The sequence below is a fragment of the Aspergillus foveolatus genome, assembly GCF_047715535.1.
Source record: "Aspergillus foveolatus strain CBS 279.81 unplaced genomic scaffold BDW70scaffold_32, whole genome shotgun sequence".
Classification (NCBI taxonomy): Eukaryota; Fungi; Ascomycota; class Eurotiomycetes; order Eurotiales; family Aspergillaceae; genus Aspergillus; species Aspergillus foveolatus.
In genome coordinates this window covers 247,943-262,507 of record NW_027396096.1, presented here as the reverse complement: position 1 = coordinate 262,507, position 14,565 = coordinate 247,943, and the positions used below count along the sequence as shown (strand labels likewise).

Genomic DNA, 14,565 nt, shown 5'->3' with positions numbered 1-14,565 from the left:
CTAAGTAAATCGCGAGTGAATTATACCAAGTACCGTCTCTACATGGTAGCCCGGATCCTTTAAGAGAACACTATTATAGCTCGGTCCGCCTTCATATAACCAAGGCGACAGAGGTAAACTAAGCTTGGTCTTTCTCTTTATTCTCTTGAGCTGATCTCACCGGAAGAGGACGACGCGGTATAGTATGGCGGGCCTCCGGGTGTGGCTGTGGAATAGCCTCCTCCTCAGCAGCGATCTCGCCACTTTCCAGCTTCCTGCTAGCCGCTTCAGCGTCCCCCTCAATTCCAGCGCGGCGCTCATTTTGGATCCGTTGTTGTTCCTGCTTGTAGTCCTTTGCCTTCAAGGCTGCCTCTTCTCGCGCCACCTCCCGAGCACTGATACATTCCAACCCAACTGTACGGAGTATTCGACCAAGGAGATACTGGTAGCGGAGGTGCCCGTTGATGATATCACTCACGTCAAGGTTCTCGACCCCAGGGACGTTCTCAATAGCTTGTAGCCCCGCAACGCCTAGCTGGAGACTGCTTGTCCTATAAAGGAACGCCAAAACAGAGTCATTCTCTGAATAGACATTGACAAGCCGGCCGCTGACTACGCGCCGCATGCGGCGCCAGTCTGGTGTATCGGATGGCGTTGGCGCTCCCATGAAAATCGCGGACTCGATCAACCCATACGCGTGTCTTTTGGCCAAAGTTTGAAGACACGAGAAGATAACTCGAGATCCTAACGAGTAGCCGATGAGCGTGACAGGTCTTTCGCCTTGTACTTTACTTATCAGCGCATCGGCAAGGACTTCGCCGGCCTTATCTGCACGAGATTTGGCCACACTGAACGGGTTGTCAGCGATGCCGGCGACTTTCATAAGCCCAACGGGCAAGGTTAGCGCACTGATAAGGCCTGCAAAGATTGTTTTGGTCAAAACTTGACGGCCGGCTGACCAGGCGGCACTGGTGACCAGACGATCTATCGCATGCCCAAGATCTAGGAGAGGTTTCGTTTCCCAGCGAAGACCAAATACTTCAGAGTCTTTACCAATGACTCGCCAGGGAACGACAAAGTTGTCTTCTTCGGTGAGCCATCCGGTGATTCCAATTGTGACCCGAAGACGATGATCCTCTCGGGCTGCTTCTTTTTCATCGTTAAAATACTTTCGAGATCCGTGAATAGGCAGGAAGGCGAAATCATCCACCTCGCGAGCATATTTATCCATCATGTGTCCTGTCATACGCCCACCGTAAGCACCAAAAATTCCGCCAACGATGACACCGCTTCCGGCAACGGCACCAAGATACCCTGCAGCAGCCGTGGCCCCCAAGCCAAGTCCTCCCATTACCGTTCCTAACCCTGCCGCAATAAAGGGCGCCGCGAGTCCTCCAGTAACGCCAATCAAAACAGCTCCAGCAACAGATGCAATACCGACTTTCCATTTTCTGGATGGATCGCTTTCTCTACCTTGAGCTTGAGCGTCCGAATTTGCAGGAAGTTGAAGAGCAGCATCTAGTAGCCCTCTCGAAACTTTGACTTCATCCTGATTTAGTGTTTTGATGCCCAGACCTAAGCTGGAAGCAGCATATAACATGAGAACTCGAGAGTTGGCATTGTAATGTTCCAGACTCAGCATCAAAAGTAGCAGAGAATGCAGGATCAGTAACCTCTTGGGCTTCGGAAGATGGATTAACGGTGTCTCAATTGGATGATAAATCTCAGAAAGCTGACTCCAGGTGCTATCATCCTCATCATCATATGAACTTCGGGGCCGTTCATCCTGTAAATCGGACCCTGCTTCTTCGTTTTCGTTCTGCTCCTCAGAGGCCCGATTTACGACCTCGCCAACTCGGAGAAGTACTGAGTCTGCCCAATCGTCAAACTGGGTCAAGATATTGGCCTCAGCTTTTGTGTCTTCAGCGGTCGGCACATATTCTATGCGCGCTTTATCATTTAGATCTTCTGACTTCTGCGGATCTGGGGTTGAAGCATCATTCTCATCGTTCAGGTCAATTAGGTGTTTGGTTGCGAACTGCTGTGCATCTGGTGCCTTGAAAGTCTTGTCGAGAGACTTCCTCATATGCTGTGTGATCTCAGCGATGAGAACTGTAAGGTCTGCGCGCTGGGGCCGACTGAGAATGGTTGTCAGGTCTTGGTCATTTTTGGAATCCGCCTTGTCCCTCAACTGCCCCTTAGCGTCCGACCCAAAGTCCTTGAATTTTTTCCACATTGATTGTACAGTCAAACCAAATCCTATGAATGGTGGATGAACAGATGCTGCCCTATATAGGCGATTGAATGGAGAAAGAAGCAAGTTGTCGAGTTGATGGGTCCATGTGAAGGTGATGAGTCAGCCAAACTAGGCCAGTGACGCAACGAGCGAGGCTCAAAACAGGCAACAATTGATGATTGAGTAACCGAAGCCTCGAGCGAAAATGAATCCGCGGTGCAAGTGGAATCCGGAGCCAAGCAATAGCTCAGGAGTTTGCAGTGTCAACAACAAAAAAATTTCCCTTTGTCTTGGATGCATAGCCAAGCGCATTTCCATCCCAGACATCCCCATCGGGGCGTTCATTTCTAGCTGAATCGATGCGTTGGATTCTCTTGTTCCGTCCGATCACTCGCTCCTTCGACATAGCCTCCATGAGCTGTTCCAATCCAATTGTATTCTCTTTCACTGCCTCGGGGCTCTCATCCCGAATAGCCTGCAGAGGCTCAACTCCCGTAGTGTCTACTTCCTGAATCTCTTTTACGAAGTGAATTTGGGACTCGAGAGTTTCGAGCATCTGTTCTTCCTCCTCTGGGCTCGATGGCTGAGGCAGAGCTGATAGGCGAAGTAAATGTTTGAGCTCAGCAGGGGTGACAGACGGGGACGACGGTTTCGCGGCGGGATCGGGAAGCAATGAGCGGACAGACCATGTTGGCTTTGCGAGGATCGACGGGATATCAGTATCGTTCGAATTAGAAGAGTAACATCGCGGTCTAGTGTGGACGATTCGAAGGCCAGAAATCAGGGAAAGTGAGCGAGGAGTTGCGCGATGGAACATCGTGGCAAGCATAATAGGATCCCAAGGGACTGTAATATTCGCTTCTCCTTATTGTTTGAAATGTGGCCTCAAATAGTGGAAAAAAAGTCAAGCAACAAGAAATAGACAGCGGAGTGAAAGCTCAAGAGACACCGCCCCAGTAAAGGATCAGAATTCTTGGCAGTGACGACGATGCGAACAGCTCCCCAATTCGAACAACCTTCACGATAACCTGGGTGTCTATCTAGATTTGATTTTACATCCATTTATTCAAGTCTTCATACACATTACTCCTTCTTCCAACAACATGACCGCAGACCCCCGGGCCCTTCTACAGAAAGTACGCTGTTCATTCATTTGCCGCCCCGCTATCAACAGCGATCCCTAACCTCCCACCTTAGGCCGATAAAGCGCTTCAAAGTGCCTCCGGTGGCTTCAGTTTCTTCGGTGGCCGTACAGAGAAATATGAGAATGCAGCAGATCTATACACACAGGCTGCGAATGCTTTTCGAATCCAGAAACTGAGTATACACCCCCACTCCTTCTCTTCGTGAGGATTGTCCCATAAGTTGGTAACTTCACTGACATCTCGACTGTCGCGATAAATTAGACAAAGAAGCCGGTCAAGCATTTGAAAAAGCCGCGGCCATCCAGACTCAAAATCTTAATGAGCCCGGTGACGCCGCCAATACCTTGCAAGAGGCATTCAAGGTCTACCGCAAGTCAGATCCTGAGGATGCCGTCCGTGTGCTTTCTACTGCTATCCAGCACTACGTACTGAACGGGAACCTGCGCCGGGCGGCTTCTCAGCAGCAGTATCTGGCAGAAGTGTATGAGCAGGAATTAGGGGACATAAAGAATGCGCTGGAGGCTTATGAGAAGGCTGCGGAGTGGTTTGATGCTGATAATGCCGAGGCGTGAGTACCTCAACTCCCGGATCTTACAGCTTTTCAAGTCTCTAACATTCGTCCCGTGCAGCCTCGCAAACAAGCATTACCTTAAAGCTGCCGATCTGGCCGCGCTGGAAAGTGATTATTATAAGGCTATTGAGCACTACGAGCGCATTGGCCGTTCGTCCATCAACAACGGTCTGATGAAATGGTCCGTCAAGGATTACCTTCTCAAGGCCGGGCTTTGCCACCTAGCTACTCAAGTTCGTTGTCTGCGCGTAGTTTACTATATTTCTGCTCACTGACTCGCAAACAGGACATGGTCTCCGCCAACCGCGCGCTAGAGAGCTATCGCGACATCGATCCCACATTCGCCTCTACAAGAGAACACCAGCTTTTAGTAGACCTCATTCAAACCATTGAAGCGCACGACCAGGAAGCATTCGCCGATAAGCTCTTCCAGTACGACCAGCTCAGCAAGCTAGACAAGTGGAAGACAACCATTTTGTTGCGAGTCAAAAACGGAATCGAAGGGCCCGAGGAAGATGATTTTGCTTGAGCTTCGAATCCTTTTCAAGTTGTCCCTCTCTCTCCTCACCGTCCCTTCGTTCGCCAAAACAGGGGCTGGATTTCGTTTGACATGACATTCAAACGTGGTCGGAATAACTCCTGTTACTCTTTCTCGTTAGTTGGAATGGTTGACCTTGCTCTCTTTCGCCAGCTTATTTGCGCTTTGGATTTGGTAGGACTAGGTAGGTATTATCATGAAGGATGCAGGAGTCCAATCATAATTCATTACGGTCAGGTTCGCCGTTCAACGACATCTATTTATATAGCCCAAATGACTTTTTAAAGAATATTCTCAAGTAACTGAAGTCAGGAAGTTCGTCATATCATGCAGTCCAGCTTATGGTATCATATTATTCCTCTTCTTTGCTTCACCATATCCTAGCATCATCACCAAACTACCCCATGGTCCAATATAAAGCAATAGGCGCAGAAAGAAGGGCTGGTTGCTTAGTTCGCAACCTCCTCCAAAGCCCTCGCCTTTCGCGGGAACACGCGCTTGTACAAACTGATTCCCACCGAATCTTGCGGGTTGATTTTTCCGTCAAAGGTACACTTGAAGTAACCATGCGTACCAAGACTCTCCTTGATGAACCCGCTGCGTCCACGTCTAGTCCACAGCTGCAAAGCCTTAAACCAGTTGACGTCCTCGGCATTAAAGAACATGTAGCGGACCGTGACGACGCGCTTGTGGATCTTATACGGATGGCCGGTTATGATGGCGCGTTTGGCGACGACACGAGTTGGGTCTGGAGCCACGACGGTGCCCGTGCCAATAAGCTCAAGGGTAGATGTTGAGAAGCCCGCAGCTGTTGTTAATTCCGGAGCGTCGGCGGAGTCGAGGACTTCTGGGTCAGCAGGTGTCTTGCGGGATTTGAAGACGAGAACAGGAACAGAACCCCATGTGAGAGGGCCGATCCAGGTTGCGACCGCGCTGCGACCTGGGTGGAGGAAGCGGTCGAACTTGTGGACGTTGTTGGGGGTGTTGTCTGCGGAGGAGAAAACAGGGTTGACGATTAGGCGGCGCGGGCCGTACTGGACTATGAGTTCTTGCTTCGATTTAATCGGCTCCTCGACGGCAGCATTGAGGTGCATATTGATGTTGACGACTGTGTGCTTGTGTTCATGGCGGAGAAGGGAGAAGAGAGATAAGGGTTGAGATCTGTTGCGGAGCAAGGCAGGGACTGCGCGGAGGTGGACATGGACGCGGGTGCCTGGGTTGACGCCGCCGACGAGAGCTTCTCTGAGAATCCTGTTCTTGGACCCCTTGTAGTCGCCGAATTGAAGTAGACGGCGCCAGTCCTCGGGCTCGTGCGGCCGGTCCTCTGCTGTGTTCCAGGGACTAGTCTTGAGGCTTTTCATCCCTCGGTATCTGGCCAGGCGCTCGCGCGCGAGGACGTTGGGGTGAAGCTCGATCTCGTCGGGGAATTCAAGGTCATCTTTCGCTTCGTTCCTGCGGCTGGCTCTGTACTCTTCCAGTTGCTGTGCTTCATCCTCTGGTGACGGGTCGAGGAACATCTCTGACTGAGGATATTCAGAAGGTCCGCCCTCTGTCATGGCATCGTGGTTGTCGGGAAATACGCCGTCTTCGGGAGCACCGGAGACGTCCATTTGCATATCCTCCTCCTCGTCCTCGTCCATAATGTCAGATCCAGAGTCCGATACATCATCCAAGAACCAGTGGGATTGGTACTCAGAGGTACCTTTCGGCAGCCTTTTCGGTTTGGCCGGGATGTGGTCATCGTCGTCGGAAAAGTAGTGGTGATCATCCAGAAGCACACCCTTTCTATCTGTGTCTGGCATGGACTCAATATCATCTTCCATTTCAATTTCCTCTGGAGCAACTGTAGCCAGGTCGTCGCGATCCGCAGATGGACTGTCCAGCAACTGAGGCGCTTCGCTTTCATCGAGGTTCATTGCATCGTCGCGCTTGGATCGCGCAGTAGGTAGCGGGGCAGCGGTGATAGCGTCGATCTGGAAATCGCCCCAGCCAGGGACGTGCACCAAGCGATCCGCCTTTAAGCCCTTCCCGCGTACAACACCAGTCAGCACCACATCGTCTACTTCGGGCGAACCGCTTTCGGGCCACTTGACATCCTCGATGAGCATCCAACTCCGGTCATCGCGCCATCGTATGCCCTTAGGTGTTGCAGTGCAAAGAGATCGAATGGCATTCGAGCATTCTTGTCGCGAATCGATAGAAAGTACCTTGTCGACTGATGGGTAGAAATGGTTCAAAAATGACTTAAGCGACCCGGCTACCTGGGGACGTTTCTTGGGAGGGTTGACCTTGTCAAGGCCCTGTACCACCGCAATAACATTTGAAACTCCCTGACCCTCAATTGACCTCAGCAGCAGTTCGCCTTGCTCCTCCACCTCCAAGTGTGCGGAGATAGCGAGAACGACAAAGTCTGCCATCCGGCAAGCATCCAATGCGCTCATCAGATCATACTTGGCCGGGATATACTGCAAGTTTTGTCGGAACCGATCAATTCGAACACGCGAAATAGTTTCTGGGAGGACATCGCTGGTGACATCGACGCTTTCGTTCAGCGCCTTAATGATAGCCGTGGTATCGATATCGGTAGAGAGCGGAACAATGGCAACGTGACGCGGCGCTCCATTCTGACCGGAAAAAATACTTATAGCCTGAGCCCTTTCCTGCTGCTTGTTCTGCTGCTTCTGACGAGCCTGATTCCTTCGATCAAGTTTCGACATAAGTTGCTGATGAGGGGTCTTGCGAGTACCCCGCTCTGCTCTTTCGACCTTGCCTGGCGATAGTCAGTCTCGTCCACTTTCGCTGCATTTCAACTGCTGATTCTTATCACACCTTTGGCCTGGTCCTTCAAGGCGCGCTTAGAAGCATGGCCAGACTTGTAAGGCTTGTGCGTAGTCTTCGTCGTGGAACGGTGGTGATGTTGCACCGTCGAGGTAGGCGCCATATTGGCACCGGCGGAGCCCTTGAATCGAAACGGGAGAGATGCCAGATTGTCGAGCTGACAGCGACCTTTAATTCACAGAGGAGAATAAATCAGCACAAACAAGCAAGACTCTCAGTGAGCGTGAGTAGTAATATAGATCGGAGTCTGTTGAAAAAATTAGGCGGTGGAGAAAAAAACAAGCGAGCATCCAGAAAGGCGGTCTTGGCGCCTATTTTCTGCAGAGTAAAAATTAAATTCTCCGTCATCTTCAAAGTTTCAAGCAGCTTGAATAAACACTCTAAAACGGCCCGGGCATACTTTGCGACATCTTCGTCCGACTATCTGCGAAGCCTCCTGAAATAAACCAAGCCCGTCGACGCCATGGCGGACTCAGCGCCGACAAAGGCCATTGTGCCAACCAAGCAGCGCAAGGAAAACAAACGATTAATCGAAGCTCAGAAGAAATACGGCCGTGGCAAGGCCGTTCATACCCAGAGCGTACGAGATAAGAAACTGCGAAGCAACTTGCAGGCCGTCGAAGAAAAGTACAAGAATGCCGCACTCCGCGCCAAAGACGCCGAGATCCTTCTGGAGCATGAGGCTGGATTCCTCGAGCCGGAGGGAGAGATGGAAAGGACATACCGGGTGCGTCAGGACGAGATCGCAGCGAGTGTCGGGATTGAAACGGCGAAGAAGAAGTTTGAGTTGAAGCTGGAGGATTTCGGACCTTATCGAGCAGACTATACACGGAATGGCCGCGAACTGCTGTTAGCGGGGCGGAAGGGACATATCGCGACGATGGATTGGCGGAATGGGAAGTTGGGGTGTGAGTTGCAGCTACGGGAGACTGTGAGGGATGCGCGGTGGCTTCACAACAACCAGTACTTTGCAGTTGCTCAGAAGAAGTCAGTCTTTATCTATGACAGCCAAGGTGTTGAGCTGCACAATCTGGACAGGATTGTTGAGCCCTGCTTTCTCGAATTCCTTCCCTACCACTTCCTCCTTGCTTCAGCTGTGAGTTATACCTCCCGCATTTCGGTATCTTATATTCTAACGAAGTAAAGCAAATGAGCGGCCATCTCAAATACACAGACACATCAACCGGCCAACTCGTCGCCGAGATTCCCACGAAAGTTGGAGCCCCAACATCCCTCGCCCAAAACCCCTGGAATGCAATCATGCACGTTGGCCACCAAAACGGTACCGTGACTCTCTGGTCACCAAACACGCAAACCCCGCTCGTGAAGGCCCTCGTCCACAGGGGCCCTGTCCGCTCAATGGCAATTGACCGACAAGGCCGCTACATGGTCTCAACAGGCCAAGATCTCAAAATGCAAGTATGGGATATTCGAATGTATCGCGAGGTTCACTCCTACTCCTGCCACCAGCCCGGTGCCGCCGTCTCCATCTCCGACCGTGGCCTCACAGCCGTCGGCTGGGGCACCCAGGTTAGTGTCTGGCGGGGCCTCTTCGACGCCGCCACCGCCGACGTTGGAAAAGTACAATCCCCCTACATGTCCTGGGGTGGCGACGGCCAGCGGATTGAAAATCTCCGCTGGGCGCCCTACGAGGATATCCTCGGCGTTGCGCACGACAAGGGCTTCGCAAGCATCATTGTTCCCGGTGCGGGCGAACCAAACTTCGACGCTTTGGAAGTAAACCCCTACGAGAACCCCAAGCAGCGCCAGGAAGCCGAGGTGCGTGCACTCCTGAACAAGCTCCAGCCTGGTATGATTTCGTTGGATCCCAGCTTCGTCGGCAAGGTGGACACCGTCAGCGACAAGCGAAACCGCGAAGAGAAGGACCTCGATCGTCGGCCGGAAGATACCATCGAAAAACTCAAGAATCGTGGCCGCGGCCGGAACAGTGCGCTGCGGAAGTACCTGCGGAAGAAGGGAAGGCGGAACGTCATCGACGAGAAGCTTCTCAAGGCGCAGGCTTTGCACAAGGAGCGTTCGGCGCGTGCGAAAGAAAGATACAGAGCCGAGAGAGAGGAGTTGGGACCCGCTCTGGCGAGGTTTGCGAAGAAAGATATATAATGTTCTCTTTGTCTCTCTTCTTTCGCTTCTTGCCTTTTTGCTTTTGCTTTGGCTGTACTCTTTGCCGGTCTTTATTTGTTTCTGGCGTTGTCGCTGGATGACGAGTGAGTACTCAGATACCCTGATTAGTAGAGCGCGTGTCGCTCTGCGGATCTGTCATAAACATGCATTTGAGGGCGTTGGGTCGGGTATGTTAGTGAAGAGTGTTAGCATATCTAGATTTGTAATTTTGAATGTGTAACTACACACTGCTGTCTGCGTCTCTCGCAACGTAACAGGCTGACGCCGGTCTGCCAAATTTGCCGCAGTTAAGTAGCGTCGTGGCCTACCCATCATCTGAAATGTGGCATGGGAGCTCAACTTTCCATACTTGAGCTCCCTATTCAGCAGTCATGAAGAATACGGCAAAACGCGATGCACAAAAAGAGGAATCATTCCTAAGATGGTTCCTAACACGGCGTGGATGAATTCCAGGTGAAGTAAATCCCAACTAACGCCTAAGCAAATCGCCATGAAGATCATGAGTATCACTGTAGAGTAGATCAAGAGCAAAAAACAATGAGCAAATAACATCAACCAGCATTAGACGCAACATCTGTAACGCTTATCGGGAATCAGGCTCAACGACAAGGTATCAACCTCCATCAGATAGAGAGGCAAAGGTCACGGAATGTCAACTCCGAGAAAACAGTAGACCAAAGAAGCAACGAGGCCAGATGCAAGGATGATCATGGGAATAGAGTACAAAGAGCTGAGGCACTGACCCCAACGCAAGCGGATTTCGGTTGTGAAACGCAAGGACTTCACGTCCAGTGATCCCATAAGCCTAACCCAGTCAATACCGTCAGAGGACGGTATGAACAGCCGGTACCGACCATTGCTTCGTTCAACAGGGACACCAAATAAGCGAAAGACCACCATCCGATATGTTCAATGAAATAAAGCAACAGGAAGATTTCCCATGCAACTCAAAGCAATTAGCGACAATGTAACCGAACATACGCCATTCCCAACCTCTTTAGACTGATATAAAAACGGAAATAAATAATTAGTTCTCTGCAAAGGTCAGGCGGCAGTCCCTTTCTGCCTCTTGCCTCCTACCCGAGGGCTAGCTTTGACTTTGGCACCCCCGGAAGCGGCGCCGTTAACCTCACCGCCGGCCTCCTCACCCTCCATTTTGACGGTACTAGCCCGTCGACGCTTGTTGCTCACATTAGGGCTTGCGCTAGCGCTACCAACTTGCTGTGGCATTTGGCCTTGTGGGCCCATTGCTGGAGGTCCCGAGAGATTGCTCTGACCAGGGCTTGGATGGGCTGACCCCGGGAGATGGGGCGAGCCTTGCGCACCAACGGGTAGATTGAGATGGGCCATCCCCGGGGAAGCGAATTGATTCGGCCCGCCCATGCTAGGTGCTCGCGCGTTCGGTCCCGGCTGCATCGCAGGGTTCATGTTACCCTGCATGAAAACCGGGTTCGCGTTCTGGCTAGCTTGCATGTTGCTAACGAGACTCCGCAACGATTCAGATGGGGTTAAGTTCGGATTTTGGTGCGAGTATTGGAACAGAAGCTGCATTTGAGATATTGTCTCGGCCACCTATATACTCACAAACGTTAGAACCAATCTTTTCATGGCAGCGAAGCAGCGCAACATACCTCTAAAAATTGCAATACGGGATAAGGGACCCCGTTAGAAGTCACCATAGACTCGGGCAACGTGAATGCGGGCTGCTGAGGCTGCTTCTGCGAGGCTCGCTTGCCGTTCTTAGTGAGCTTAGGGCTTTGTTTCTGATCAAGCTCCAAAGCCTGTAACTGGCTTCGGGGAAGATACTCCGTATGATTCATAACAACGATATCGAGAACTTCAATTTTGTTCTGAAAGTCAAACTGCGCCTTCAAGGTGCCGGTAGTGAAAAGCTAGTAAAGGCTTTAGCACGGACAATTGGTTTACATTGGAAAGGAAAAGGATCAGCAACTCACCTGTGCATCGTTTGTGAACCAGTAGATGAAGAAAGCTTTAGGACACTCGACAAGATGACCTCCGTTAGGAAGATCCTTTTCCCGAGGCCCTTCAATAAGCATCTGAATCTGTCGAATCCCACTAGCAAACTGTGTCAAATAATACCGCGCAAGCGCTGGTGTTGCAATCTCGAACTGCTTAGCACCAGCTTGGTTATTGTACACGCCCTGACGGAGAACCCCAGTGGGTGAATAGAATCTGTCAACAAAGCTTGACCAGTACGCCAAATCGGCCGCTTCTCCGCGGCTCTATGCCCAGGTTAGTTTCAATCTATTAACGATCATTGAGTGTTAGAAATAACAAAACGGACATACCGTAAAGCTGCTCAGTTGTTCGGCGAAATTACCTAGGACTAGAACCGATTGTCCCCTCATGGCCATTCGCTGCTGCATCAACATTGCAGCATTTTGTTGATGTTGTTGTTGGGCTTTCAACGCTTCTGCCGCCATTGGGTGGGGTTGCTGGCCTTGCTGCTGGCCCGGGTGCGGTTGGCCTTGTTGAGGTTGTGCTTGCGACTGTGCTTGCGGTTGCTGCTGCGGCTGCTGTGATTGGGCTTGTTGTTGGGGTTGTTGCGGATGCGGCTGCTGGCCGGGCTGCTGAACCTGGGGAAGTTGCTGGGGGGCGAGATTCGGTGTGGGCTGCGATTGTTGGGTGACTACTGGTTGCTGCTGTGGCGGCTGAGAGGACGAGACTTGAGGAGGGTTTGGCTGGGGAGTTGCACTCCCTTGATGCGGTGGCGGGCCTGGCTGAGGTTGCGGAGTGGCACTTTGCGCATCGTGCACATTTTGAGGTTGGGGCGCCGGCCGCTGTTGCGGGGTGTGTTGGCCCTGTTGAACAGCATTCTGCTGCTGAACTTGTTGCGCTTGTTGAGCTTGCTGGGCTTGGGCTTGGGCTTGGGCTTGGGCTTGAGCTTGAGCTTGAGCTTGAGCTTGGGCTTGAGCCTGAGCCTGGGCCTGAGCTTGGGCCTGGGCCTGGGCCTGTGCAGCTTGCTGCATTACGAAGAGCTGCTGTTGTTGCTGGATATTCTGGGGTTGTCCGTGCGACATCTGCTGTAGCTGCTGCATTTGCTGCATATTCGCCGGTCGCATCGCCGGATTCTGCATGGCGACCATGTGCGCTGCGCTTAAGGCTTGCGTTCCATTCGGGAGAGACACAGAGAGACCGCCGTGCTGCGGCTGTGGTTGCTGTGGCTGCTGATGTTGGGGTTGGCCTTGCTGCGCTTGTTGTGCTTGTTGCTGAAACATCATGCGCTGTCTGATCATGTTTTGTTGGTGCTGCTGAAGGAGCTGCGGATTCCCGCCGACTATTAAGTGATGTGTCAGCCCGAGACCATGACCAAAAGCAACTCAGGGGAGTGTGCCAACTAGGAAAGTCCTTCAACCAGGTTAATGGCATTTTAAAGGAACGACGTACAATTCTGCGCGTATGGTGGCTGTTGAAATAAGTGTGGCTGCGGCCCGAGGTGGGAGAGAGCGTGAGCCTGTACGGGCCCTCCTGGACCAGTCGTTCCCGCTCCTGGAGGCATCTGTCCCATCATCGGACCGCCTTGGGAAACCTGCGGGCCAGGTCCAGACACGCCAGGGTGTACTTGCTGCATCATGGCACCTGGATGAGCATTGGGATGTTGACCAGGAGCCAATGCGTGACCCGGAGGAAGACCCGGGTGGCCGGCCATGCCTGGATGGGCAGCGAATGGCTGCGCCATCATCATCGCCGGGCTACGAAGTCACCGAGAACGGGGACCCCACAGCCTGAGAAGAAATATAAAACAAGGAGTGAATGGGGGACAGGACTGAAGTAGAAAATAAAGAATACAAAGTGTCGAAAATACAGCAACGGAGGTTTAGGCGGGCGGACGACTCGAAAAGGCGCGCTTGACGTGGAGACACAACAGGGCCGCTTTTAGTGTCGGAGCGGAGGCTAAAGCCTAAAAGCGCAGTTGGCGGACGATTGAGCCTGCCGGGACCACACCAAATCTAAGGCATGGATCGGCCTGAAAGATATCGCCGGTGTCGACAATTTAATCGTCACCTGCTGGATCAGAATTAGGGGAGACGCGATGCAGAGAAGCGGCGGGTGCGAGAATTGGGAAGATCGAGTGGAGGAGGATGAACGAAGTGGAGGGGCTTTAGGGACCAAAGACGGGCGGCCGACTGTCGCGATCGCCAGTTCAATATGAGGCTTAATAACGAACGGAGTGGGTTTGAACAGGCAGTCGGGATGGACACGAACAACCAGAAAAGCGCCACACAGCTGACAGAACCCAATATCGCGCTCAAAAAGAGGGGAAAGCAAAAGGGCGTGGTGGAGGGAATGCGGTGGCTTTCCAAGGGGGAGGGAAGAGGGAGAAAAGGCAGAGCGAGAGGGAAAATGGTGAGGTCGAAGGCGCCGACAGATCTTCTGTCTTCCAACCTCCAACAACCACAAATTGCAGCACTCACCTTCAAGCAGCTCGCTACTGCGTCGAGCACCAGATCTCAGATATATCTTCCAGGAATTTCCTGACAGTTCCTGACGGTTATCTGCCACCACCTCCTGGTCCTGCCTCTGAATTTCTTCCTGAGAGGCGCTTTGCTGGCCGGAATATTTGATCGCCGAGTTCCGCTACTCCTGAGACGGACTAGCGCTTATTTCGGGAAAACCACTGGCCGGCGGTCAGTCCTTTTCATCTTTTCCCCCCACCAGTATTTATCTCGAGACTTTTTTCTTCCATCTTCCCATTCAATTTTTCTCTCTGCAAAAAGTCTCATGATTGACCGGGAACATTGCATATATCTCGAACCATGTAACTAGAGCCTTCCCGTAAGCCAGTCACCAACGGCTGCATTTTTCGACATGGCGTGTGATGCAATGCGATCATACCATACATCTTAGCCAGATCAGGTCATCAACTACCTAGTAGGGTGAGTCCCAATTCCTCTTGTTTTTCATGTCTTGGTCTCTCGAGGATGACAACACCATCTCTTCTTCTTTCATTATCCAATTCGCCCATGACGAGACAGTTCGGACCTTCCTTTTCCCGGTTGGTCTGCTACTTGCCAGTATATTTTGTCTGAGAGATTATTCACTCTATATTTCGTTCGCCAAACGTCTTCCGTGTCCAGTGGCTAACGACATCAAA

The 14,565-nt window shown here is 51.9% G+C and overlaps 5 protein-coding genes across 5 annotated transcripts; 2 read left to right on the top strand and 3 right to left on the bottom strand.

Annotated features, from left to right (window-relative positions):
- Positions 1 to 118: 118 nt before the first annotated feature.
- Positions 119 to 3,032, bottom strand: BDW70DRAFT_151127 (DUF726 domain protein; the record flags this gene model as incomplete). Its single annotated transcript, XM_073739255.1, has 2 exons — positions 119 to 2,197; positions 2,487 to 3,032. 2 exons carry the CDS (start codon positions 3,030 to 3,032, stop codon positions 119 to 121), a joined length of 2,625 nt encoding a protein of 874 aa, XP_073594994.1.
- A 174-nt stretch (positions 3,033 to 3,206) lies between these two features.
- sec17 (alpha-soluble NSF attachment protein SEC17) lies at positions 3,207 to 4,797 on the top strand. Its single transcript, XM_073737221.1, has 5 exons — positions 3,207 to 3,351; positions 3,413 to 3,536; positions 3,622 to 3,928; positions 3,990 to 4,164; positions 4,218 to 4,797. Exons 1-5 carry the CDS (start codon positions 3,319 to 3,321, stop codon positions 4,458 to 4,460), a joined length of 882 nt encoding a protein of 293 aa, XP_073594993.1. The 5' UTR covers positions 3,207 to 3,318; the 3' UTR covers positions 4,461 to 4,797.
- On the bottom strand, positions 4,790 to 7,524 carry BDW70DRAFT_138444 (small subunit rRNA maturation protein TSR1). The gene is made up of 2 exons (XM_073737220.1): positions 7,299 to 7,524; positions 4,790 to 7,239 (listed from the first exon to the last, which is right to left on the bottom strand). Exons 1-2 carry the CDS (start codon positions 7,408 to 7,410, stop codon positions 4,919 to 4,921), a joined length of 2,433 nt encoding a protein of 810 aa, XP_073594992.1. The 5' UTR covers positions 7,411 to 7,524; the 3' UTR covers positions 4,790 to 4,918.
- A 170-nt stretch (positions 7,525 to 7,694) lies between these two features.
- BDW70DRAFT_71883 (WDR46/Utp7 family WD40 repeat domain-containing protein) lies at positions 7,695 to 9,623 on the top strand. Its single transcript, XM_073744661.1, has 2 exons — positions 7,695 to 8,403; positions 8,454 to 9,623. The coding sequence occupies exons 1-2, from the start codon at positions 7,771 to 7,773 to the stop codon at positions 9,426 to 9,428; spliced, it is 1,608 nt and encodes a 535-aa protein (XP_073594991.1). The 5' UTR covers positions 7,695 to 7,770; the 3' UTR covers positions 9,429 to 9,623.
- Positions 9,624 to 10,247: 624 nt separating this feature from the next.
- On the bottom strand, positions 10,248 to 13,387 carry BDW70DRAFT_71891 (LIM domain-binding protein). Its single transcript, XM_073744662.1, has 5 exons — positions 12,858 to 13,387; positions 11,759 to 12,747; positions 11,405 to 11,692; positions 11,081 to 11,341; positions 10,248 to 11,021 (listed from the first exon to the last, which is right to left on the bottom strand). The coding sequence occupies exons 1-5, from the start codon at positions 13,153 to 13,155 to the stop codon at positions 10,494 to 10,496; spliced, it is 2,364 nt and encodes a 787-aa protein (XP_073594990.1). The 5' UTR covers positions 13,156 to 13,387; the 3' UTR covers positions 10,248 to 10,493.
- Between the last annotated feature and the right edge of the window lie 1,178 nt (positions 13,388 to 14,565).

What these genes read in the sequence shown, in the direction of transcription:
- BDW70DRAFT_71891 (XM_073744662.1), bottom strand. Translation starts at nt 13,155, where the DNA reads ATGATGATGGCGCAGCCATTCGCTGCCCATCCAGGCATGGCCGGCCAC. An exon ending in GGTTCACAAACGATGCACAG is followed by an intron (nt 11,342 to 11,404) that starts GTGAGTTGCTGA and finishes AGCCTTTACTAG; the next exon opens with CTTTTCACTACCGGCACCTT. An exon ending in CCGTATTGCAATTTTTAGAG is followed by an intron (nt 11,022 to 11,080) that starts GTATGTTGCGCT and finishes GTGAGTATATAG; the next exon opens with GTGGCCGAGACAATATCTCA.
- BDW70DRAFT_138444 (XM_073737220.1), bottom strand. Translation starts at nt 7,410, where the DNA reads ATGGCGCCTACCTCGACGGTGCAACATCACCACCGTTCCACGACGAAG. An exon ending in CTTGAAGGACCAGGCCAAAG is followed by an intron (nt 7,240 to 7,298) that starts GTGTGATAAGAA and finishes GACTATCGCCAG; the next exon opens with GCAAGGTCGAAAGAGCAGAG.
- BDW70DRAFT_71883 (XM_073744661.1), top strand. Translation starts at nt 7,771, where the DNA reads ATGGCGGACTCAGCGCCGACAAAGGCCATTGTGCCAACCAAGCAGCGC. An exon ending in ACTTCCTCCTTGCTTCAGCT is followed by an intron (nt 8,404 to 8,453) that starts GTGAGTTATACC and finishes AACGAAGTAAAG; the next exon opens with CAAATGAGCGGCCATCTCAA.
- sec17 (XM_073737221.1), top strand. Translation starts at nt 3,319, where the DNA reads ATGACCGCAGACCCCCGGGCCCTTCTACAGAAA. An exon ending in GATGCTGATAATGCCGAGGC is followed by an intron (nt 3,929 to 3,989) that starts GTGAGTACCTCA and finishes CGTCCCGTGCAG; the next exon opens with CCTCGCAAACAAGCATTACC. An exon ending in TTTGCCACCTAGCTACTCAA is followed by an intron (nt 4,165 to 4,217) that starts GTTCGTTGTCTG and finishes ACTCGCAAACAG; the next exon opens with GACATGGTCTCCGCCAACCG.